The 27,590-nt window shown below is 40.2% G+C and overlaps 1 protein-coding gene across 2 annotated transcripts in view; it reads right to left on the reverse strand.

The window, feature by feature from the left end:
• Positions 1-6,207: 6,207 nt before the first annotated feature.
• gnrhr4 (gonadotropin releasing hormone receptor 4) overlaps positions 6,208-27,590 on the reverse strand; it is a 55,752-nt gene continuing 34,369 nt past the window's right edge. For both annotated transcript variants that reach the window (XM_028449386.1, XM_028449387.1), the window contains exons 3-4: positions 7,086-7,290; positions 6,208-6,988 (exon numbers count right to left, since the gene is read on the reverse strand). In XM_028449386.1, the coding sequence (XP_028305187.1) occupies positions 6,528-6,988; positions 7,086-7,290 (666 nt within the window). In that variant the 3' untranslated portion in view covers positions 6,208-6,527. The remainder of the gene's footprint in view (positions 6,989-7,085; positions 7,291-27,590) is intronic.

Raw genomic sequence — 27,590 nt, forward strand, 5'->3', positions numbered from 1 at the left:
CTTTGAGTTCTGCCCCACGTATTGGTTTCAGAGAGAAAGCAAGAACATACAATATAAATCACATGTAAACCGAGGAGAAACTTTCCCAAGGTGGAGAAAACAGATGCAATTCATTTTGCAGATTGAGAAAAAAGTCGCTAAGAGCTCCACAGTTGTGAGCGTTCATGAGGATACCGTTAAGGGACGATTGGTTTCAAAACCGGTAGAGGAGGGGAGAGCGCAGTTGTTCTCACAATTCTACATGCTGCAGCTTAAAACCGATTAATACAGTTCATTTTTCATTCATTTTCATTTTTTTAATTAGGTACTTGTGTCAATCAACTCATGGGGGCATGTTGGTACATGCAACACATAGGGAAAGGTGTAACAGATTGCACTTTGCAGCAATGAAGCGGGCAAAACCAAGCTCTGTATGGGACAATTTCACCCAAAAAAATCCTGAGGTAATTTGCAAAACATGTGGTACAGCCAGGGATGGTTTAAACTATGGGCAATGTGGGTGACTTCCCAGGGCACAATCTATGTGTGGGCGAACGAGCGCCCACCACCTTCAAAAAAACAGCCAAAAATCAAACAAAAAAACTCTAGACGACCACTCATTTCCATGTTAAGTCAGAGCAGTGACCGCTGTCACCTCTACTTGGTGCTTTAAATAATCCTAATATTCTGATATTGTTTATGCTTGTTTTTCCAACTGCAAAAATATATCCATCCGGGACTTTTTTTGGCATGGGTCATTCATGGTCTCCACAGTTTGTGATCGCAGGCCTTGTGTCTGCAGGATTGCAGCATTATTAAACTGTCTTATTGTACTTAATAGAAGTGTATTGCAGTGGAATTATGCAGTAGAACTACAATATCTGTGTCTGTGTGACTGTTATTTATATGTGATTGTCAGTGTTGGGTAGTAAATAACGCCGTTACCGTTACAATATAGTGTGTTTGTCCGTTACTTTGCTAGCTGCAGTGTTCTTCCTGTTTACAGTGGCGCTACATGTTTTTGCGGGATGCCGTGCCAACCACGGTAAAACAGTAGAAGAGAAGCATTGTCAGCGTGTTTACATCACGTGCGCCAATCATGGCGAGTCAATGCGAGAGCAGGACAAGCTTCTCACAGTGGAAATACTCGTATTATTTTTGTCTCCAAATAATGCACCAGTGAAGCTAAGCTAACGCTGTGACTGTTATCCAGGGACAGGTCAGCCAAACTATTGCACTGTATGTTGTTGTAAATATGCAGCCTATCGCTACTGCTGAGTCAATGCTTTTTTTTTTTTGTCTGGGGGACTTTAGCAATAACTGGGAAGCATCGCGCTGGCGGTGTCACCTGGGGCGCTGGGTTGGTGCGCCTGGCGGTGCGGCGTGCAGCGTTCCCTCGTTGCCCAGGGCGGCCGGGCGTGTGGTCGTTGTCCTCGGGCATGCTGCTCCCAGTGCTGCTTCTATTCCGGGTCCTTTTGACCTGGGGTTCGGTCCCTGCTGGTTCTGGGCCCACTGACGGGTGCCCGCCGGCTGCCCGTTTGTCGAGGCTCTGGTTGTCTGCTGGGTGTGGGCCTTGGCCCCTCTGCTGGGGTCTCGGGCGGGGAGCTCTTAGGGCCCTCCCCTTGGGGAATTGGGTGCGAGGGTGGGGGTAGTGGGGTGGATGTCGGTGGGGGGCCTTGGGGTTGGGGGTTGGGGTCGGTGGCGCAGTGCGCCGGCTCCACCCCCTCGCCTAGGTGTAACACTGCCCTCTCTTTTTATATTTTCCCTTTAATAAAGTGTTTCTTACCCTTCCTTAGGGAGGGCTGGTGATGGTCACAATTATGCAATAAAATAATGCAATTTATTTAATTGCAATAACAAAAAAAATTAAAAAATGCATTGCTGTCTAAAAAAGATTGCACTTCTTGTAGTGTTGACCTTTGACAGCATGTGCAGACAAAAAAAAAAAAAAGCAGTGACTCAGCAGTAGCGATAGGCTGCATATTTACAACAACATACAGTGCAATAGTTTGGCTGACCTGTCCCTGGATAACAGTCACAGTCGCAGCGTTAGCTTAGCTTCACTGGTGCATTATTTGGAGACAAAAATAATGCCACCCACCGGCGAACAAGCGACCGGCGGCCGCCACCGCAGGAAGGAGGCACTCCAATGGCACCCACCCAGTGCGGAACAGCAGTCCCCAACAAAGGACGCCCCGGACCCACCCACCGATCCGCAGATAGCAGGACAGACCTACCAGGCAGCCGACGGCAACCGCAACCACCGAAACAGCGAGCGCCGCCCCCCGGCAAACAGCATCATCTCGAAGCGCCAAGCAACCCCGCCCCAGCCCGCTACAGACGCCAGCACCCCCCAGCGCGCCCACCCCCCACACCGGCGAGGCAGGCCGCCCCGGGCCCGCACACACCAAGGACAGCCCCCAAGGTGACCAGGAGACGAGACAAGGACCAAGCCACACCCATAGGGAAGAGGCACCCCCACTCCCCGCCGGGCCGACACCGCCCGGAGAGACCCCGCGAAGAGAGCCCCCAGCAGCACCCCCCCACACCTCCCGAGACCCACCGCTCCACCTTACCCGACCGCACGATCCTGATGTATTTGCATTCTACACGGTGGCCTAGCCCCACCCGACAGGCCCAAATAAGTGATCCTACCCACCTTCCTGTTATGGTGCCTTTCCATTCCCCAATGGAAAGGCACTTCCCTATCCCCTGTATGAATGTGTGTGTTTAGTGAATGTATGAGGTGCAATTAAAAGAAAGGGGATGGAGGGGAGCGGTGCTCCCCGTCCAACCTTTGTGTATATATGTGTATGTAGTGCAAATAGATCTGGAGGGTGGAAGTGGTAGTCGCACCCTCCGGGGGGTGGTGTGTTGAGGTGCGATTAAAATTGGAGGGATTGGTAGGGCAATTTGAGGTGGGACAGGCACCCCACCGTCCACCATCAGCCCCACCATCCAGCCCCCTAAGGGTTGGGTATGGGTGTGTGGTGCACCAAGTGAGTGAGCCAGACCAGCTGGGAGTGAAGTGAGGTGTTCATTTTAGGAGGCCTGTCTGCCCCCCCCCCCAGACCACGGCACCAGCCACACCCCCCAGCAGTCCAGGGGGTGGCGACCCCCGCCGCACGCCAGCCCAGCCCGAAGTGCCCCCCGCCGCATCAGGGAGCGGCTGGGCAGGAGAGAAGCCCGCGCCCGCACCATGGCCAGCACAGGACCGCAGGGCATCATGATACAACGCCCTCAACAGGGAGGCGGCCCCGCCCCCACCCCCCCCCGACAAGAGAGGACGCCATCAGCCGCCCAAGCAGGGCCATCCCGCCACCCACCAACCGACAAGCACGCGAACCCAAGCACCCCCAGCCAGGTCCCACCAACCCACACCAAGTGCCACCAGCAGAGCCCCCCCTCCCCACGGAGGCCAACACCCGCCCCACCCCGCCAAAAGGTAGCGCGGCGCCACACCGAACGGCAGCCAGTTTCCGGGCAGACGGCAGGAGAACGCGCACCAAGACGCCCCACTGCTAACAGCAGTTCATTTACTTGATATGTTTAGCATTGTGTAGCTGAGAAAAAAATGTCCACATTTATTTTCATTAGCATTTTCAACAGCAGAATGTGCACCTGGAATATGCACAGCTTACTTTACATTACTGTGCTAAGGCTGAAAAATGACTGTTTTAATTTTGGAGTAGCTGTTTTGTGCTTTATATGCACATCATTTATGGTTGTTTTATAGCAGTTGATCAACAGTGAATTATTATATTATTACAGCACTAATATGAAGCTGTACGGACACAAGTGACCCAAAATAAATAATACATTCTTTAATTCTAAGTAACTCAAAAGTTACTTTTTCCAGCAACGCATTACTTTTTGTTGTAAGTAATCAAAATAGTAACTGAGTTACTTTGTGAATGAAGTAACTAGTGACGGTAACTAGTTACTTTTTTTCAGTAACTAGCACAACACTGATGATTGTGCAATGTCAAAGAACAGGTCCTGTTCCCAATTCCCCACACCTGCCACCACACCATAAAACTACAGTATAATAAAGTAGAAATCTTAACGGTAATGGTTAGTAATTGGTTAATTAGCGTAGGTTTTTGGTTATAAAAACATTTTTCAATTAATGGTCCCTAAGCGTAACCATGCCGTTTTTGTAAATCATCTGAAACCATGGTTCTAAACCTTCTTGGAGGCACTGAGCTCTGCAAGCTTCATCAGTGCAGTCATTAAACCCTTTGTAATTGGAGAATTTAAATAATAAAGCGTGGGTATTATATTTGAACAAGCACATATATGTTTCTATTTTCATGAAAAAATATTTCAAAATAAAACTTTACATTGTTTTCTAATTTTATAAACTAGTTTATTGTGTAAATATAGTCCAGAAATATTGTCTTTGTCATGGGGTGCAGAGGACTCAGACGCAAAGCTCACAATGATAGTTTATTGTCCATGACCATACAAAAAGCTGGAATCTTCATACTTACATACAGGATCTAGGCACTGAGTTCATGACAAGCTAGAACAGAGGATGGCTTGGAGGACATGACATGACAAGGCAGACTGACAGTGTGAGCAGGGCAGGCTAGTTAGTAGAGGAGGAAATCAGGGGAAAAGATATTGAAATGGGTAAACCCTAAAATTGATCTTGGAATGTTTTGAAACCGAAAAGCAGAGCCCGGATTTACGGTGGAGTAGTTGTTGGCACATCCACATCATAGCAAGAAGGTCCTAGGTTCAAACTATGGGGTGGACACACGCGTTCTTTCTGAATTAAATTTACATGTTCTCCCCATGCTTGCAAGGGTTTTCTCCGGGCACTCCTGCTTTCTACCATAATCCAAAAACATGACTGTTTAGTTTGGCTGCAGGAGTGATTGTGAGTGTGAGTGGTGTCTGTGTGTGTGTGTATGTTGTCCTGTGATGGACTGCCCCCCTACAACACCCACGAGCATCTCTACATTCTCTATTTTCTGTGAAATTTCTTCTCAGTTTTTTCCCATGATTGATCTTAAATTGCCATTTATTTATCATTTAGTAGAATGTGAGTGTGTCGAAGGTTGTATATGAAGTGAATCAATCTGCAAAAATGTTTTAGTGTATACTTGAAAACAATACTCAATAAATCATTCAAGATTCCAGTCATGTAATGTCACAAAGTTGTTTTTATACAATAAATAATCCCACAACACACGACTTTACGATACCAATGCAGAGAATAATAAACATCATGCAAACAAAAGCTTTTAGTTTTTTCCATTTCTTTCATGGGGAGGATTATAGCAACATAATACATTTGAACAATCAAAAATTGCTCTCAAATTACTAATACCTTTGCACAGAACACAACATTAACCTATAAATAAATTGTTTTCTTTTTCTTTTTCCCAAAAAAAATTACACAACTAAAACTACTACCAATACTGCTCTAAAATACTGAAATGGAACACATAAACCATTGCCATTTGCAGGAGTTCTTGTGCAATCCAGCAAACACAACATTTAATTTAGACAAATAAAATTGTAAGTAACACATTGACATTCCTGCACCGATACATTCTATACAAGTACAATGATGCATGTTTCAATTGTGACATTTCACAGTTTAAATGAAATACAATCACAACTATCTATATTGCACTTTACCTCTTAATAATGCTCATATCAACTCCATAAAATGGAGGCTCTGTTCACTCTGCATGTAAAATCAGACTTAATTGCACCCAGTTTGATTTGCTGTAATTGTATACACGTCACGGCTAAGATATAAACACGTGTAAGACTTTAGGTGTGACATAATACAGCTTTGATTATTTCTTGCAAAGTGTTAAGTTTACAGTTAATTTAAAATGGTTTTAATGAACTACTCTGATGAGTAGCTCCACAAATTGATGTGACTGAAAGCATCTGCTACTTTTTTCTATAATGAAAAATAAGATTAGCTAATTCAGCATTTTAGTGGTTATAAGACAATAAAGAAAAACCCAATTGAGAAGAATCATTAAACCCGGTACTTGATGTTGAACTGTCCTTTGTGCTAAAAGATGGTAGTCACATGAGGTTTAGCATTTGAAAGTGGTGTGGGAGCTGTCTCATAACACTAGACATTAGGGTTAGGGTTAAATAATAATATGGTCACAATAATAATTTTTTGCATGCACAAACAGTTGCCCGAAAACTCTGAAAAAGGACCTAAATTATTGGATGTACTTATTCTTGTACTTAGATTGCAGTTACATGTAAACCTACAACATTTTAATTTGCTTTTAAAAATATAAAGTCTGAATGATTTTTTTACATTATGTTAATGCCTGAGTGTGCATGTGCAGCTCTGTGTTTTCAAAACGTAAACTCAGTGATTGATTGCAATAATTAGGAAAGAACATACACTAAATAAAGCAGAGCATTGACCACACAGCACAACAGACACACACATAAACGTGTTTCACTAAAGGAATATTCTTTAGCTGTCAGTCATTTGAGAGAAAATCATTAACTCTCCTTGACTTAAAGAAGCAGATGTAAATACATTTTTCAAGCCTTCATATTTTGCTTACCAGAACAATAGAGCCAGAGGCGTTTTTGGCCTTGTGGTCCTTTAAGCCCTCCGACTGTGTGTTGTAACCGCCTGAGGCAGCGTGCTGTTGTGGCGACTGACAAGTCATTTGCATGAGGCACGTGTTGTTTTCCAATTCAACGTGCGCAGATGAAGTCTGCTGACATCTCTTGAGACCTTGATGAAGATGAATAGTAAACAGTCCATAAGTGATGGGGTCCAGGCAGGCATTGAAGAGACCAAAGATAAACAGCATGTGAGTCAGTGAATGAGAGACTGTCTCCTCCATCTCCTCGGGAAACAACCAATACCAGAGACCCAGCAGGTAGTACGGCGTCCAGCACACGATAAACGAGGTCACGATGACGATACTCATCTTAAGAGTTCTCATTCGAGCTTTGGGAATGTTGTTGTGTGATCGCCTGAGGTGAACATCTCGAGAACGCACTTAAAAGAGAAAACAAACAAATGTTGGTCACTTTGAAGCAAAAGAGAAGCAGGATGTATTTACCTACAGTGACAATTGAAAGAAAAATGTATTTACAGTTAGTGCGTGCCATGCGGCTGGATATCTCAATAAGGATCCGTGTGTAGCAGAAGATCATGATGATCAAAGGCAGGAGAAAGAGGCACACAAAGGTGAACATATTGTAGAGGGTCTCCTGCCAGCGTTGGTCAAAACTGCCACGGGTGGTGCACTGGGTGAAGTTCTCAGGGACTGTAATGGTCACGTTGTGAAATATAAACATCTGTATTGAAAAGACACAGAGAGTTTGGTTAAGTTTTCTTCTTTTAAAATCAATGCTCTCTATTTGCTTCCCCCTTTGATCTCCTTTTTGTGTTTGAACATAATAATGCATTCACATTTACACATGTCTTTACTTTGTCTTCGCCCTTCTCTCTTCTTTCTCTGTTTTTAGTGTCTTGGTGCTGGCAGTTCCTGATCTGGGTTCGGCTATGATACTCTGATGTTCTTTCTCTCCATCCTGTTCTGTTCTCCTCTTTCAGGCAGATGGCTGCCACCTCTGAGCCTGGTTATGCTGGAGATTTCTTCCCATTTATAACGGTCATTCTTGCCGCTGTCGCTTTTTCTAAACAATTTTAGATTTTGTAATGGGCGCTATGAGGTGACTTATTGTTGTAATTGTCGTTATATAAATTAAGTTGAATTTAATTTAATACAAAGTGAGGAGCTTTGTGCGTGGTATGTCACTGGGGATGTATGTAATTGAAACTAAAAAGTAGAGTTTCATCCCTTGTGTATCCATATTACAAATACAACAGTGCATATACCAGACACTTAGCTTTTTATTCAAAGGGACGTACAACAAGAGCAGTTAGGGTTAAGGGACTGGCTATAGTGATGGCCCAGGTTGGATTTGAACCATTTATTCTCCGATTAGAAGCCTGCTTCCTACCCGTTTTCTGATTTGGGGCTAAAATAATTAACATAAATGAGAAAATCAAGGAACAATGTTACCACTCATTAGATGAAGAGGGGCTTTCTATTAACCTCAAGCTTGAGTGATTAATCCTCTGTTCAATCGAATGTTGTGAGTAAGGGAAACAGTCTTTTAAAAGTTTGTAATATCATTGCTTTCAATGCCGGACCATTAAACCATAATTGCCTACTGGTGAGCTCCACAGACCAAGATACACTATCCATTTAAGCTCTTGACTAGATTCATAGTGCTGCTATACTAATGTACAAAAGGAGGGATTGGTTTGATATATGAAATTAGGATTAGTTAATAAAATACAATGACACTAAAGGCAGGGTAAGTAATTTTCGAAAACTAGCATGATTTTAAATGTAGCATCCTCCTAGTGCTGTGCTTTTACCCACCCCCTCCTCTCTGTGCTCCCTCTAAACAAAAGCCACGACCCTCACTCACATGCACGAGCTCCAGAAGTGGACCTCAGCTCATCACTTGTATTGTGTAGAAACTATGTCATCTCATGTTTCATTCAGCGGTAAGTAAACACTACACTTTATCACTATATATGCTAAAAAGTATGACTAAAAACAGTGTTTTAACTCTGTCACCTGTGACGGGCTTTGAGTGTGGGCACGTGCATGCAAGGAGTCGAGAACAAGCAGTGAGACAGGGAGATGTGATTGGTTAAAAAAAATGAACCGTCTTTTTCATTGGTTGAAGTTTTTACAGGTTTTCAGCTGCTACAGATGAGACACAAAGACACAATGACAGGTACCACTGGAGCGACTGTCCCCCACTGTGGCACTTGGAATTGTCAGCGGTCTCCCATCCAACTACTTATTTGTTAAACGTTGTTTTGTATGCCCAATTACAGCTTGAGCACAATGTTGAGAGAGGAGTGAGTGCAGCCTTCGTCAGCTCTGATAACAGTTTTTTTTTTAAATTGCTAACAAGCATTGGTCGAAACTGAAGTCACATGTTCCAAACTCTTAACGCAGCCTGCAAAACTCTCAGCCCATGTGGACTAAACTGTAAATCCCTTTTCATTGCTTTCACACATAATGCATTCAGTAACCACAGTTCACCACCTGCAAACATTATGGGCCATATTCTCCAGTCCATTCTCCAGCATTTTTACGCGCCTCTCTTCTGTGTGTATTCTCCGGTCCAGGCTCCTGGCACACCCACCGTGCGTAAATCAACTAAAAGCGCGTTGTCTGTAAATGAAGGCGGTCTGAAACAAAGGAAGCGGACTGGGCCATCATGTAATTTTTTTTTGGGCTGTCTAGAAATCACAGAACATGGAGTTTTCAAAACACTTGTAAATGTCATTGAAATCCATGAAAATGATAAAGCACACTTTTAATATGAAATGCATTCTACTGTCCGAACCATAGTTAAAATCTCTCTTTTTTCCCCTCATACTAATGACAGATTAATGTTTGTTTGTGCGGAAAGCCCGAATTTATTAACTTCTTACAATCCTGCATTCAGAAATGATCAGCGCATTAGTCATCATCTTTTGTCATCAATGTTTCACTTGATATTTGCTTTTGTAGTGGATTCAACTGTGGCTTTACATTATACACAGTGTTATAATAGTTGAGCATCAGTCTGACGTAGAGGTTACACAAACCGCAGCGCTGCTCAAAAATAAAAAAAATCTTAAAGCCGGACCGACCCTAAACTGACTGTAATGCGTGACATCTCAGCCCGACCCGGCCCAAATTTCGGGTCAGGCTCAGGCCTAAAATCTGACCTCTATTCTGACGTCTATCAGTTTCATTGTAACAAGCTGCAGCCGACGTGTACCCCTCGTCACACAGCTGATCAGCTCCACAATGCTGCACCCACCGCCCTCCAGGAAAAGGAGTGGATGGCATGGATAAAATATAATTAAATGTAACACATTTTATAGAACTGGTAAATGTCACTGCCCCCCACACTATCTGAAGCAGTAATCACAGTTATTCTAAAGAAAGATAAAGACCCTACTACGGACGTCAGGGCAATGGGTTGATAGTCATTGAGTCCTGGGGGGGAGCAGGAAGGGCAGAGTCTAAGTGATGGGATGATGCTGATGACCTGGGGGGTGGGTGTGAAAACCTGCAGTAGAAGCTATTCAGTTCTTCAGCCAGTCTATTGGAGGGTTTCCTGTAGTTTGTGACCTCACGCAGGCCTTTCCACACTTCCCAAGGGTCTTTGTCTGAGAAGCTTTGTTTTAGCTTCTCAGTGGCCATGGTTACATGATGATTTTTAATTCTGAATTATTTATTCCGATTTAAATAATTCGGAATTAAAATGTTCTGCTTCGTGTTTACATGAAAATAGTAATTGCCGAACGAGTTTCACGCTGAAAACAGGTTTATTCGGCTTTAGATAATTTTGCTCTGGGGGTTGGGAAGGCCCTGATTGGACAGGGGGAAAACGTGACATATCACGTCTATCAGTAAAACACACAACAAACCTTTTATTGCTGGCTGTAACACAGAAGACCACACATGAGAACTGTTTTCACCTTTATTTTGATTGTAGCTTTGAAGCAGCAGGTCAACAATAACACACGGTTTCAGTTTGGACCGCGGAGCAGAAGAGAGATAGGAACTAATCACCAGTTAAAAGCCTAGTAAAAGTCCAGAAAACAAGCACCAGGAATAAATAGTTGTTTGATAAACTGGTGATATAACAGCCTGTGAATGCAGCACGGGGACGTATTTACTCCGCCTCCGGTTCCTAGTGCCAGCTGTCCAGAGAAGCCTGTTCCGTTTACCGCGTTTACCGAGGTGTGTGTTTAATAGGTCAGTGTCAATGTCTGCATGTTTATGCCTCCGTCCATTCACTCTTTTCATTGTATCCATGTCTTTTAAGGCTCTTATCAAATAGTCTAGGCTGGAGTCCGGGACGTCGCCATCTTGGATTATGTCGTCACCAGCGCGTCATCGCCGCAAGTCGCGCATGCGCAAAACAATCCAAATGAACTTAAAGCAGCTTTAATCAAGTTACGTGTTTACAAGAAAGAGGAATTATCTAATTTGGAATTAAAAATGGAATAAACCTGCCACTTAATTCTGAATTAACTTTAAATCTGAATTAAATTAGCATTAGGAATTATGTGTTTACAAGGTCAGGTTAAAGAGGAATAAACTTGTATTCTGCTTTAAAGAGGAGTTAAAGCTCCCATGTAAACGTGGCCAGTGTAACACCTCTTGGCTACTCTGATCCCCTTGGTCAGATTGTTCCTGGCTTGCTTATTGGTCCCCGTCCCCACTCATGTAGGTTTCCACTTTAGCCTGATGCAGCATTCTAAATTGAGGTGTAAACCAGGGTTTGTTGTTTTTGTATGTACAGAAGGTCCTGGTCTGCACACACGTCCTCACAGAAGCTGATGTAAGATCTCACAGTGTCAGTGAATTCATCTAGGTTGTCTGATGCAGCTTCAAAAACACTCCATTCAGTGCCGTCAAAGCAGTCTTGTAACTCCTGCTTTGACTCCTCTGTCCACCTCTTTACAGTCCTTACTACAGGCTTAGCAGATTTGAACTTATGCCTGTAGGTCGGGATGAGGTGAATCAGACAGTGATCAGAGAGCCCCAAAGCTGCACGGGGAACAGAATTATATGAATCCTTTATTATTGTGTAGCAGTGGTCCAGTGTGTTAGCACCCCTGGTGCGGCACATTATATGCTGTCTATAATTAGGGAGTTCGCGGGTTAGATTAGCTCTGTTAAAATCCCCTAGAATGATTAACAGAGAGTCAGGATGTTTTTTCTCCACGTCTGCTATCTGGTTGGCCAGGTGTTGTAACGCCTCTGTTACGCAAGCCTGAGGTGGGATGTAAACACTGATCATAAGAACTCCCATGGTGAATAAAATGGTTTACAGTTTATGAAAAAACTCTCAGATTAGGGCTGCACGTCTGCTTCAACACTGTGACATCTGTACACCAACCTTGGTTAATGGAGAAGCATATTCCGCCTCCCTTCGTCTTCCCAGAGAGTTATTTTACTCGGTCCGCTCTGAGGAGCTGAAGGTCCGGTAGATGTAGAGAGCTGTCCAGCATAAGTTCACTCAGCCAGGTTTTAGTGAAACACAGGGCGGCGGATCGGCAAAAGTCCGTGTTTCTGGTGTTTAGGAGCAGTAGTTCATCCATCTTATTTGCCAGTGGGCGGACATTCGCCAGGTGAAAGGATGGAAGCGCAGTGCGTAATCCCCAATAACTCAGTTTAACGAGTGTGCCTGCTCGTTTACCCCGTCTGTGTTTGCGGCGTCTCCTGCAAATTCCATAGAGAGCTGCAGCTCCTCCGGTGAGAATCTCCGCATAACTTTGTGGTTCAATGAAAACCAGTGAAAAAAGATCAACAGAGGACTGTCCAACGTTTAACAGTTCATCTCTGGTGAAAGACACCAGAGAGGGGAGCAAAAAACTACAAAAATAAAGAAAAACTACAAGTGAGCGCAGTACTGAGGCAACCATCCGCGGCGCCTTCTTGGACTAATTATTAGTGATAGTATTATTTATAACTAGTTTGAATGAAAATTTTAAAAATAGTTTTACTCCCGCCCTCCAAATCTGTTGACAGGTTGTCTGAAGCATGACCCCAGGCAGCTCAGACCGGTTGGTTACTGTTTACTACTGCAGCATGTGATATCATGTCTAAACAACCAGACAAATTAACTGTTGCCCAGGGGGAAAAAATGGAAAGAAGAGGAGGAAAAATGTGGAAATGCCAGAGGTAATCCAGTGTTTGACTATCATGGATTAATGAATTGTCGTGCTATATTAAACAAGCTAGCAGAGCGACCATGCTAAGGCATGTTAGCAGCTAGTGCTAAACAAAAACAGATAAAATACTAGCTTATCAAAAACATTGATTGCATGGCAACAGCGGTCTATTAATGTTGGGGATTTGGGGTTTGCCTGAGCGAATTTGGTGCAAATTGGTGGAAAAACAGCTGAGCTATTGCATTTCAAATGCTTTAGGACAGGTGTACCAGACTCCAGTCCTCAAGGGCCAGATTCCTGAGACTTTTAGATGTCTCCCTGCTCCAACACACCTCATTGAAATCAATGTGTTGTCATCAAGCTCTGCAGAAGCATGATAACAAGCCATTTAGTTCATTCAGGTGTGTTGGAGCAGGGGGACATCTAAAAGTCTCAGGAATCCGGCCCTGGAGAACTGGAGTCCGGCACACCTGCTTTAGGATTGACATTAGCCTAGTATTAGAATTAACCTAGCAGTAGCATTAACTAAACATTTGCCTAGCATTAGCATTGGGCTAACATTAGCATTAGCCTAGCATCAGCAATAACCTGGCAATAGCATTTACCTAGCAATAGCATTAACCTAGCATTAGCATTGGGCTAACATTAACATTAGCCTAGTCATGGCATCAACTTAGAATTAGCTTTAACTGAAGAATAGCATTAACATTAGCTAGTTGGGATTAAAAATCAATTCATAGGTATCACGGTTCATATCGATTTTCTGAAAATTGAATCGCAGTACTTTTTTTAAACAGCAGAGGGCGCTATATATTTATCCTTCTCTTGTCCAAATGCTGAGGCGGCGGGCGGAATCTGCTACTGCTGTCTTTCTGGCCACCTTATACTCTTAAACATGTTCATAAATGATTCCTTACCCCTTTAGCACTGAAAGAATATCTGTAATATTACGTGAATATCTGTAAGTCACGTTTTTCTATTAGCTCTGTCTGATAGCATAGCATCTCTTCTTCACTGCACAGAATAGCTGCATCCCAACAGACCACTGGGTTACCAGCGCCCTCTGCTGGTCCAAACAAATATCTGCCGTAAATGTAATGCAGACTGGTTTTTTTTTAAAGTCCAGTTGTTAAAGCACAAAATACATTTTCAGTTGCACTTTTAAAAAGAAAAAGAACTATTATGCAGTTTTGCATTGTTTACTATAGAACCAGAATTTAAATTAATAGGCTTCTTCTTCAACACAGCCTGTTTTTTCTTCATCAGCGACCTGCTTCCATCTTATAAGGTTTATCCAACAGTATTTTGACATATCGTCTTTCCGCTAGATCTGTTAGCGTCGGACACCACTAAAAGTGGCGCCCTCTGAGAATGCAACGCATGATGGGAAATTTTCACAATGAGTCTTGTTTAGGGCTGGACAGTCATCATGTGTATCAAATATGAGGCAGTTTGAACTTTGTATATTAGTTCTATGCATTTTTCTATTATGGCGTGCTGCAGTTGCTGTTTGATCATTTTTGATCTTCAGTGGGTCCTTAGTGTTCTGGCTGAGTTTGAAGCAAATTGAATGAAGCCCTTCAGACTAGTTAGAGCAAATGCGTTTCCAGGGCGAAATGCCATTTTTGACTTTTGACCCAAGACGGCTGACTTCCTGCTTGGTTTTGGGCATGGTCATAATGTAACTTTTTGCTCATCCTGGGGTCATTAATAAATGTGACAAATTTCACATTTTTGCATCTATAATGTGCGCTGTGCACGCATACTTTTTTCATTGCACCAAATTATCAAAATTTTCACTAAGCCTGAGGTGTGTGCCAATTTTGGTGAGACTTTGGGCACGCTCAGGGAGTCAAATTAACAATCATAATGTGAATAATAATAAAAGCAAAAACAATAGGTTCCTGTAGCATTCTGGGAACTCAGACCCTAATGAATGTTTAACCCCGGTTTCTTTTTCTATTTCAATGTATTCTGGTGTTTTTGCCCAAAAACATTTTTAAGACTCTCGACCATTTTGTAATATCTTTTTTGTGGGAGGGCAAGAACCCCAGAGTGAAAAAAAATCTCTATTACAAGAGATGACGTTTAGTGGTGGGCTTGCTTTGCCTAATTTCCAGTATTATTAATAGTTAGCTCACATTCATAAATTGACCTATTGGTTCCGGTCACAAGACTTTCTGTGGTGTAAACTTGAACACTTGTTTTTTTCCTCATCATTACTGGAAGCTTCTCTTCCAATTAATCCCTCTAAATATACAAAAAGTCCTGTGCTACAGTCCTCTTTGAAAATATGGTCACAATACAGAAACCAAATAAGTTTCTCTCCTACGCTACATACATGCAGTGGAAAAATTCTGGCATCAAAACTTTTAAGGACCTCTATGAAAATGGTACCTTTTAAGTTTCTCTGACCCATGCTCAGCAAAGTGACTTCCAGAGACTCATTTGTTCCGTTACTTTCAGATTCGGCATTCTGTATCTTCTCACCTGAATCAAATGAATGGCTCGTGATCATGCTTCTGCAGAGCTTGATGACAACACATTGGTTTCAACCAGGTGTGTTAGAACAGGGAGACATCTAAAAGTCTCAGAAATCCGGCCCTCGAGGACTGGCGTTGCCTACCCCTGTACTATGGCCTGACCCTGACCCTGACCCTGGCTTGTGTGTATTGTCTGAGGGTAAAAACTGATTGGGACTCAGAAGTCAGATGTTTGTGCTGCTGGGTGTGAGTTTTTAAAATTGTGTGTAAAGATTTGAGAAAATAGTGAGTTGTTCCAGGAATTGTGTCTAAGCAACTGTAACCATGTGCAAATCTCTTAGAGAGGCTGGTTTAAGGGTGCAGCTAATATGTAGCATTCAACAGTTGCATCAATTATGAGAATTTTCCAGCAAAACAACAGGTAAGACATGCATCACACAATGACTTCATCAAATTTGACAAAATAAAGTAATTTATATTTTTACATAAGCTGGACGTTTGGGAAACATATTCACTACAGTATTTTGTTTTATATTACAGTAATGTATATCAGTGGTTCTCAAACTTTTTTGGCTCAAGTATCCCTTTCTTTTATTTCTGAATCCAAATGCCCCCTTTGTCCGACTACAACCTTTTCCTTAAAAAACTTTTTAGAAACAACCACATAGCATAATGATGGAACGAATGAATGAGAACACATTTTAAATTATCTCATTTTGTAAATAAGTGGAAAGAAACAATATTCAGTGCAGTGGTTCCCATCCTTTTTTGGATCGTGATCCCCTTTTAATATCAAGAATTTCTGGCCATCCCAAAGTCATTTTTATTTTTTTACTGCATTTTAGTTCAAATAGATTTATATTTCACAAAGTAAAAGTATAGACAGGCAGTTGTTTAAGATAGTGTGTTGCTTTAATTAACTCATTCAGTGCCAGCCATTCCCAGATTTTCTATCCCCCTCAGTGCCAGCCGTTTTTGAGCATTTTGACTGATTTTTAAAGACCACAGAATATTTTCTACTATGACAATCTGAAATCTGACACCAGATTCTGAAAGATTGAAGCCTATACTTTCATCAAAAAAAAATATTTATTTTTTTTTCTGGCTCGTTTCGTTCTTTTGTAATCAGCCATTGAATAGAGTTTTACACAAATCTTTAGTTTCAGAGCAAAAAGCTGAGAAAACAGCCTTTTTCTAAAAAAAACCTGTCAGTGACTTTAAAGCATCTGAACATTGTTTCCTTATATATAAAAAAAAACAAAACACTGAGACCGGGCTTTTGATGGCAAAATTATTATTATTTTGCTATGGGTCAGAGTTGACTGGATTTCTTACTGTATTTTGGCATTCCTCCAAGTTTCTCTCTTGTCATTCTGCACACACGAGACTTCCTCTTCCTCCCGGACATGCAGAGTGTCACTGCATTCCCCGTTTTTTTTTATTATTTTTATCTCACCATCTCCACACTATCAATGAGTTCCACACATGCTCTGGTCGAGTGTGCACTGCTGGGAACGTCAACTCTGTATGTAGCGCCATCTCATAAATGCCTTTCCTCCTCTTCCTTTTAGCTCTATTGAGCATGGATGATCTCTCATCCAAAGGTGCGCTGCTACCTCCTACATGTCATCTATTATTTTGCTATCTGGCTCACAGGCTTTGATAAGAAAGGAGATAGGAGGGACTATTCAGACGCAGTCGGAGATTAGCTGCCTCATGTTTTGCACCCAGGTGTGACCCGTTCCCAATCAAGCCTCCCTCACTATTTAGCTGAGTGCTTGGACACTGAATGATTGCTGGATCATTGTGGCTCCTATCTCCTTTCCTATCCACACAAAGGTGTTAGGAGAGGCGTAAGGAAAAGGTGATCACGTTTGTTTTGACAATAAGACAAACTTCAACTAGGTGACGTAATAATCAGACGCCGGCGAAGGTTAGTGTCGTCTGCCGTGGTAAAAAGAACTACACATTTCTGAAAATGAACTAAGAGCACATTTATAACCCTTTCCTCTGATATAATCTCAAAAATCACACGGTTTAATGTAAATCAAAGGAAAAGAGGCTACCAGGCTACAAGGAACAATCGTGAAACTAAAAGAATGTCACATTGAGAATGGTTACTCACACTCACCTTCCACTCAATTCAATTCAACTTTATTTATATACTGCTAAATACAACAAAGTCACCTTGAAGCGCTATCAAAATATAAAATTTGTAATAAAAAGGAAAAAACCCAACAAATCCACATGAACAAGCATAAGCAACAGTGGCAAGAAAAAAAACTCCCTTTTAACAGTTTTTCTTTTAACAGGAAAAAAATCTCCAGCAAAACCAGGTTCAGAGGTGGCAGCCATCTGCTGTGACTGGTTGGGGTTAATGGACAGAAGGACCAACAGAACAAGATAGAGAGATAGAACATCAGAGTGTCCCAGACTAGTTGAGCCGTGAACCATAGATCAGGAACTACCAGCTCAAGGATCAAGACACCTCAGAAATATGAATTATGTTGAATAAAACATAATGCGACTAAAAATGACTCTGATCCCTTTTTCTTGAACTATATATGTATTATGTCAGTTATAATCTGATAATATGCCTTATATCAAAGGTCTTTGCACAGCCCTCACTTTACTTTGCTAGCTTTTATTTTAAAACTACAATCGTGTCTAACAAAACACTGATTAGGACTTAACATTCTTTCAACTGTGTTCAATATGAAGTATTGCACACATTTAGACAAAGATGCATCAAACATTTAAAATAGAAACAAATATTTATTTAGTAATTGAGTGTTTCACATTTAATCTCTACAAACAAACAAAACCTTGCAAATAATCCTATCCAAGTTAGTCATTTCCCATTTAGAAGACACAAGAGTAATACACAGTAATTTCTCATTATCTAGTCATTCCAAAAGAAATGCAAGGGGATCACAGACTTTGATTTTCCTATTTAAGTACTTATATCAATGTGCTGCTAAAACCATGTAGATGCACCAATCAGACAAAACTTGTTTTCCCAAGGAGAGACTGAGAGCAGATATGAATAACAATCATCTATTAACCATGCTAAAAACATAGACGATCACAAGCTTCAATGGTGCACTAAATATTTTACTAAAATGATCTCTTTTGTGACTTATTGACACAGAATAGGAGGAAAGCATTGTGTAGCACATCTGCCACCGTCGGTGTATGAGGTAAAACATTTGGCTGATATCCAGCAAAATCTAAACTAATGGCAGCACATCTAAAAAATATATGTACAGTTGTCTCCAGCACGTCACCTCAGATTCTTATCTCGAGGGTCTCCTTCATTGGATTCTCTCCAACAATCTATGGGTAAAAGCTATTCCCCACTCAACTTAGTCTACTTCTCAGCTCTCCATCTGCAAGTCCTTCCCATTCCTACTCACTCCTACTCTCTACACTACAGTAAAACCAATCTCTTCACATCTGCTCTTCATCTTCTGCAGTCTTTTCAACACAGTGTCACGGCAGACATTCCTTCTATTTTTACTCGAAATTGCTATGTATTAAGAGAGCGTGTGGCTTTAGCTTAGTTTTGATCAAATTTCTAGTGACAAACGTACTTTATTTTCATAGTATCCATTCAGTGTTGTTTGAAATCATACTTTTTGTTAAAATCATACTGTTTATGTTATTTATTATTGTCATTAATATTATTTCTATTCATTTAGATTTGAAGACATTTTCACATCTTGAGCCTAAACATATAAAACTGGTTATTTTTAGATTTCAAATGTGGCAGTAAATAAGATTTTTTTTTTCTTAAAAGAAACTATATTTTAAAAGATAATTCACCTATTTCTGGACGAGATATGTGTTTGCTGATTGCTCCAAAGGCTAAGGAAAATACTTCCCAATGTTACATAATATCAATATAATAATACCAATAATACCAGTGTGATAATTCATTGCACAAATGTTTAGTAATGACTTGCGTAACTGTAGATTTTGTGATATTATTTCTAAAAAAAAAGATTTCAGTATAAAATTGTGTTCTGGATAGGGATTCTGATAAAATTAAAGATTATGGCCCTCATTTATCAACCTTGCCTGAAAACCGGTGCAAATATGAGTGCACATTTGGTCGTATAACAGGACCAACATGTGATTTAGGAAACGTTTCTATCTGACCAAAGGGCTATTCTGTGTTTTACCTTCTGTTGATTTTTTGTCTTGCACTTTATCTGAGATGTCATAACAGTAAAAGATGAACCTGACAAAAAAATCACAACCTTTCTGTGATTCAGATGTGTGTTCCCTGCTTATGTCAGATCATAAAGAATCTCGCTGAACATTCTTAGGAAGGTTTAGGTCATGAATACATTATATTTCTGTGAGTTCGGTGTTGATCAAATGAGGCCTGTTATTAGATAATAAATATTAGACTGTATGGCTGTAAAATAATTATATATCAGGAAATTAAGTTCTTGATGGGCAGAAATAGCAGGCCATGCTAACAGCAGGCATTAATGCTCATTGGCACATGCTATAGAAACAAGTCAAGCAGTTGGTCCGACGTGTGAAAATACAGGTGTTGGTCATAAAATTAGAATATCATGAAAAAGTTGATTTATTTCAGTAATTCCATTCAAAAAGTGAAACTTGTATATTATATGCATTCATTACACACAGACTATATTTCAAATGTTTTAGACAGTGAAGTAATGAGGTTGTGTTTTAGAGTCCCAGCATGTGACCAAACAATGGGTGAAAACTACTCATGTGTGTCGTTCTTTTTTGTTATGGCTAAAGTTCTGCTGCTGATGGGGAAAAAGAACAAATTCGTTCCATGGTTTCAATACAATTTAATGTTTTTCACTAAATGATCTTTGAATCAAAAGCGGGCATTTGTGGCTATACAATATGTGACTTGAAAAGGTATGAAATGTTGGAGTGCACATGCATTAAACTGTAGTTCACTATGCAATTCTTCAGAGAGGTTGGAACAAAAACTTTGTGCACTCCATGTGCTCCTATATAACGTTGAGCCCCTGGCCTCTCAAGGTCTCTGTACGGCCCTGTGTCACTGCACTGCTGCAGCAGAGGAAAGGATGATTGTCTGCAGTGAAGACTCTGGACAATTCAGATTTATTGCAAAGCTAGATGAACAATTAATATATATAAATTGCTAATTTAATTTTAGTGTAACAATTAACTCCCTATTATATAGCCTAAGTGCTGTGTTTTTTAAAAACAAAATCTGCCAGCAGACTTTGGACAGAGTTGAAATTTTTCCTTTATTTTTATGTGTCTGTTTAGTTTTTTTAACAGTTTAGTGTTTTAATACACTTGTCTGTGATCATCAGGTCCCTTGCATGTGTGAGTGAATGAAAGAAAGTGTGCGAGAGAGAGAGAGAGAGAGAGAGAGAGAGAGAAACAATTTGGACCAAACCAATGTGAGGATGGAGTGGGGGAGGGAGTTGTCGGCTTTCACCACTTAAAATGGACAATGTGTTTTTATGTAATCTGACCTACTGTGGCGTGAATAAACATTACTGTAATAGTGTTTGTGTTTAAAACGTGATTTTGGAGACGACAACGTTATCAAAGGGGTGTACAGAAACCTGCGTCTCCCCTGCATTTGCAGCATACAGCTTCTCAACTAGATTCACGGAGAAGCCAGGTGGAACTGATTTGGATGTGGATGCATGTTGAGGACTGTGTTTAGATTTTGTTTCATAACTAAACTTATTGTGACATAGTTTGTGTTTAAAACATGATTTTTGAGGTGACAACTTTAACAAAGGCGTGAGTTTGCAGCATACGGCTTCTCAAACGGCATCACGAGCAGACGAGGGACGCCAGGACAGGTGCTGCTTGAATGGTAAGGCCTCTGGCCGCCATTTTATTAATTTGAATTCATTTGGCCAATCATTTTTACCGATTGTATCGACCATTATGTATTTTTCCTCTAAACTAATTGTAGAGCTTTAGTTTAAAATTGGCATCCACAATTATTCTGCATATTTCTAATCAAATCTGCTGGCAAATGCTGACATATGACAAAGATGAAAATTATGTCATGCCATAAGTAGCATTTTTGTGTTTGTGGTGGTTTAGGCAGAGTTTAAAGCAGCTAAGACGGGGAGGGGGGAGGGCGGTGCACCTAATGAGCGCTCCCCAGAAACATCTCCCCATAAACGTTCCTTGCCTGACGGTGACAGCGTTTCATGCTGATTTTGTCCATTTCCGCGTTTAACAGTTTTAATTGATCAATTTCGTCATTCCGTCCACGATTCCGTTAATGCAGATTTTATAGTGCTTTGAATATATCTATATAAGATTCCTCCTTCAACATTTCATGTTTTTTACCATTGAAATGAAAAACACTTTTGAAAGTGTATCCATTGAATGTTGTCTGCATGACAAGGTATAATTTATTTTTCCCAAACCAAATAGCCACATTTCACCAATAGCTTGTGATGAAATAAAATGTTTTCGCCCAACCTGAATTTAAGAGGCATTGAGTGACAACTTTGACACGATGAATACTGATATTTGTGTATTCTTGCATTCAAGGATTTTGTGGACCAAAAAAGAGGCTTTGAGAGTCAGGTGATAAAGATCATAGTGACCAGAGGTGCCTCAGCATCTGATCCTGCCAGCACGACCATTATTATAGAGGGCACAGACATCCTGCAGGGGTTGGATATGACAAGGGCCTGTGCTTTGCTGATGGGCCTCATCTATGCCCTGAATCTGAGCTACCCACGAGAGCTCAAATACACTTTTGAGGTATTTCAGAGGGTGTTTCTAAATGTAGACATTCAGAAAACCAGCAAAAAAGTCTCATCCCTCAAACAAATGCTGCGTTTCAAAAGTTCAATTTAAAAAAAAAATTAAAAAAAATGGACATTTTGTGCTGTGATGGACTCGTAAATTGCTTCTTTGAGTTTTGCAGTCTTGCCATCCAGCAATTATGTGGAAGTTGCTGCTTGTTTTCTTTTAAGTTGTTTTTCACATCTGGAAAGCTTGACTAATGTGTATTGTTTACAGCTGACACAGAATGTTTACCGTTTTTAATGGCACTGTCAGCTACATACAGTACTCACCAGGAGGCCTCCATTTTTTTCGGTCTGTGCTGATGGACGCAGCACTCCTTGCTGTGTGTCTAGAATAAGCTTTTTGAGACTGGCAGTCAGTGCTAGAGCTGTCTCTGAGAAACACAGCATGTCTCACGTATAGAATATTTTAATTGTTTTTTTGTACCATGAGAAAATGATAACTGCATTCTTCTAGCAAGCACTTGTGTCCACATCAACAGAATCTTTGAAATCAGCCTCAAGCTAAAAGGCGTATGTTTAATAAAACATGTTCCCCAGTTGTTTTCTCTTTATGAAACTGTGGGTTTCCACAGAGTTCAGTTAAAAGCAAAAACAGTATGGAAGCATTTCCGGTTCAGCCTTTTCAAAGTAAATTTAGCATTTTGCTGGAGACACCCCCTTGGGTTGTATGTACACTATGCTTTTATTTTGAAAAGCTCCCAACACATCTCTATACACTAAATCCAGTCACTTGTAGGGAGTTTTATTGAGGTAAAGTATCTCATATTTACTCAAAATGCAGATGTCTAGTGAGTTTTTCAGTTCAATATACAAACAAATGATAGAAAAATATTACCAAGAAGATGAACTTGTCTGATTGTGCAGTGTTCTTTTAGTGACCATGGCACTGTTTCATGTTGCTGGACACAGAGGACTTGGAGGAAGTTGGGCAGCTTGTGGTGGCGATCACTGTGATGACAAAGACTGGACAATCCACAAGTGAAAACGCAAGATGGAGTTGTCATTCAGGGAATGCAAGTTGCCACAGAACTTGGACACATAGCCAGAGCTTCCTGTATCCTCTTTGGCTTGATCTACACACTGAACTTTGATTACCCCAGGCAGCTGAAGTGCATGTTTGAGATATTCCAAAAACCTTTTATGGAACTGGATACATCAAAGCTGTCAAAGAAAGTCCACTCCATAAAGAGCAAACGTCTTGTTTGAAATGATCCACAGTGGATGCTATTGTGTGCCACAATATAGCAAGCTTCTACAGAGCCTGAGAATGTTCCGTTTCTGCACTCTAAACTAAAAACAGTTGTGAAATAGAGTACTTTATTTTTATTTATTTCATGTTGGCACACACTGCTAGAGGCCATTTCCTAAACCTCAGGTATAATGTTCTCAAGCCATGCAGTGTCCTTAAATTGTACTCTTGATTTGTATTTCCTCAAAAGCATTTGATTTACTTTGTACATGGTTTAACTTGCTGCTTATATATGACAATGTTCAGGCTCCACAGAGCAAAGTCCCAGGTTTGAAAGCTCTATAAGTGCAATTTCTATTGTTGACATTTTCCACATTTCATCTATTTATTTTATCTTGTGTTACATGCGCTTCAAGATTAAGGCAAAAAACTATTTTAGTTTTTCAAAGGACCGCAACATACCTTCTACAAATCTTTAGTGAGACAAGCATTTTATTTTTATTTGATTGGAAATTGCAGTAGACTTGTGTTTTTACAATAAAAAAGGGTTTGACAGTGTCTTCTCCTGTATGTTAATGACTGCTTAAAATACTGTTTAATAAAGTCTGAATTAAAATGTTAAAATGTATTACTTTGGTCAAGTATTGTCATTGTATCTTAAGTAATATTTATTTTGTATTTTTTTAATCTCACACAAAAATGTTTGTCATAACAAGAACATGTAATTCCTAATATATATATATATATATATATATATATATATATATATATATATATATATACATTTTAATTAATTTTATGAAGGACGATTTTGAATTTAAATAATTATATCAGTACATTTGACTAATTTACTCAATATTTTTGTTTAAAAATTAGTTAATTTATGTTTGTGCTTTTTTTTTAAATCTACTCAATTTAAATGGGTAATTGTTAAGGGTCTAATTTGAGTAATATTACCTCAACTTTTAACATAGTTGGATTTAATTAATAATATTGCGTGCAATCTGTTGCCTCAATTTTTGAGTTTTTTGAGTAAATATCTTTTTTTTCAGTGTAGACTGCAGACCATTTAAAGGCCTTTGCAGGGCACCAGGTGTCTTCAATATTGAACCTCTCCACAATATTCAAATTTTCTGAGATACTCAATTTGGGGTTTTCATCAGTTGTGAGTTATAATCATCAACATTGAAATAAATAAACACTTGAAATATGTCAGTCTGTGTGAAATGAATCTATACATTATACAATTTAAACATAAAATTAGAATATCATAAAAATTCTAATTTTATGACCAGCACCTGTACTCTGAAAGACAAGGGGGTATCATGCTCTTCGTGTTGGAACAAAGACACATGTTTAAAGGAGCTCCAAAAAGCCTTTTGAGGCCTAGCTGCACATAAAGCCTTCTGTCCTTTTGACCTCGTTGCTTTTTTGCTCTCATTTGGCCTCTACAGCAGATACAGACTTGTAACTTAAACTGTGAGGTTTCGTTGCGCTGGAATTATAATAGACACTCAGATGGATGCACTGAGCGCCAAGCCGCTTGTCGTCTGCTGCTGTCTGTTTTGTTTACTATTGTGTTATTTTTGTCAGTTTATATCCAAAATGCCTCTTTTCTGCTGGTTTACGACCGGGCAACCAGTTTTCACAGGATAATTGTATACTCTACTTCTCCGAAAGAAGCGCCTCGATAGACAGGGAAGACAGGGAGGCGTGTCGGCAAGATTGAAACGCTATCTGGCGTCCTCTCTGGGGGCTGACCCTTGGACATTTCTACGATGGCTCCTCCCAGATCGGGATTGTTTTTCCTGCTGGCATTCCCTGGAACCCACACATCATTGGATTGTACCTGTGCTAACGGGTCTCTTGGTCAAGCTTACCCATCATCAGCTACCATGTCTCTGCAGAGGTGGTGTGGATCCCCAGAAACTTTGCACGCTGGGACATGTGCCACATCTGCAGTCAACATTGCTGGTCAACTGGTGGCAACCAGGTTAGCTCTGGTCAATGCTAAGTTGCTAGCAAACAAAACTGGTCAATGTTTTCTACACCTCCCGAGCCCTTGATGTTCTGTTGACTGAAACATGGCTGATCGACTAACTGGTGGTGGTCTCGTTTGTTTGTTTGTTTTTAAAAATGGCTTCAACTGCTGTCAGCTATCAGCTGATGTGTTTTCCAGCTTTGAACTGCAGCAGTTTCAAGTGGATCTGTTTACTCATAAATTGAATAAGGAATTTTCCCTCTCTGGTCTACCTCTTAAACCTCTACTTTGAGTACTCTTTTCCCAGTTGCTTACCTCTGCTACTGCTGGTCATATTTGTCACTAAACTTGTCACTCTGTAACTCTAGTCAAAGGCCTCCTACTGATATAATTGCTGATCAGTGACAGTCACTGTTTAATTCCACCTGCTCATACATTCTTGATGCTATTTCGCCTTTTAAAAGGAAGTTATACATCCAAACCTAGAGCAGAGCCTTGTTACCAGTGCACTCACACTTCTGAGTTGTGGATAAGGACCAAAGTGCAGAAAGAGAACCGGGCAGCAGGCAGGCGAAACGTTCAAAATAGTCCATGTTTAATGATCAAGAAACAAACCAAAAATCCATTAGGGAACAAGGAGGCTGGAGGGTAACAGGAAGGCTTTAAATAAACTTTTTACATCACCAGCCATCGTGGCTAGTAGATTCTTAAAGTTACCAGCCAACCAGATTTTCCACCTGCCCAATTTGTTTTCCAGCAAAAAATTATGAGCCACAGAATAGATTTAAGCATTCATGTTTTTTTTTTTTTAAATATTTTTTAATTTAGTTGATTGCAGAAAAAAATTTAAATGATAAAAAATATATAGACATTTAATTGAAAAACAATGTTGTAACAATGCCCAAAAAGTGCAATATGGAACTTTGGGTGTGTCGGAGAAGTGAACCTTTTATAAAGTATATTCTCATAACTTAATAAACTTAACTCAGATAAAAAATGGAACCCTGGAACACTGTTTGAAGTTAGAAAAAAAATAGAAGTAATCAAGTACTAACTTCTTTTCAGATCCACTTTTATCTTCATTTTCCCCTGTGTCAGCAGCAGCCTTCCTTTTTTGCAGTTTAGCAACCAGCAGTGTTGCCAGATACACATTACATTTTAAAGTCTAAACACACAAAAACACTCACATTTCTTGGCTGAAAACAGGCCATTCTGGTAACAATGTTGCAACATTGTTTCTGCAGCCTGCCGACTCAAACAGACGCAGTGGTATTTGTTTCGTTCTTCACCAGCCAAAATGGCTGGTAACGCTGTATACAATGTTACCTGCCAAAGTTAATTTTTACCCCCATTTGGTGGGGGTAAAAATTAGCCACAAGGGCTGAAAACTAAACTAAACCAAACAAATCCTGACACACAATTTGTAGAAAGTCTGAGTCAATGGAAAAAAGATCAACTTCAGGTTCCTTACAATATATTAAATGTTCTGTTTAATTATCAAGAGGCTGTCAGAGCGGCTAAAAATAATTATATTTCTGATATTGTTTTAAACAAATATCGCAGAATTTTTTTGTTGATAAGATTGACAGTAACAGGTCATTAAATCTTACGCTTCGGTTTCCTCAAACCCAACACTTTCTGCTGTTTTTGACCACTTTGGGCCTGTCTCTCTGTCTTTTTTAGCAAAGCCCACAACCTGCCCTGCAGACATTTTTCCTTGTTTTCTTTTCTTTTGTTGGGCCTACTGTGGTTTTTATTATAAATTATAGTTTAGTGTCTCGGACTGTTTCTGCTGATTTTAAGCACTAGTACAGTGCCCGTTGGAAGTATGCATTCATGTGGGAGCATAAGTAGAGTTGTTAATTATGGCCAAATGAGAATATGTTTGAAGGTTGGATGTACATAGAGGTGTACATACTCTGTACTCTGTAGTGTTATAAAGGGGTTTATTTGCAGGTGCAAAGTAAAATAGTGTGCGATTTCCCTGGTTTAATTCTATGGGACGTGCATGATAAATGTGTTTGATGTTTTTTTATACTCATTTTTATATTTTTTTGTTTGATGTATTTTTCTGTAATGTATGTTTTTGGAGTCATTATGTATATTTAAGTATCTTTCTGTTGTCTTTTTGAGCATTTTTTGTATAATTATTGTTTTGTGTTGCCATTGTAGTGTGATTCTGGAATCATTTTGTGTATTTTTGTATCTTTTTTGGTGTATGTTTGTGCATTTCTATTGTTATTTTGTGTATTTTTGTGTAAATATTTAGTTTTGTGTATTATGAGTCCTTTTCATATGTTTGTTGTTGTTCGTGTATTTTTCTGTAATGTATGTTTTTTGGAGTAATTTTGTGTGTTTTTGGAGCCTTTTTGTATATTTCTATGTAATTTTGTGTACTTTTTGTATAAATATTGTTTAG

The sequence above is a fragment of the Gouania willdenowi genome, chromosome 6 (genome assembly GCF_900634775.1).
Source record: "Gouania willdenowi chromosome 6, fGouWil2.1, whole genome shotgun sequence".
In the NCBI taxonomy this organism is placed as follows: domain Eukaryota; kingdom Metazoa; phylum Chordata; class Actinopteri; order Blenniiformes; family Gobiesocidae; genus Gouania; species Gouania willdenowi.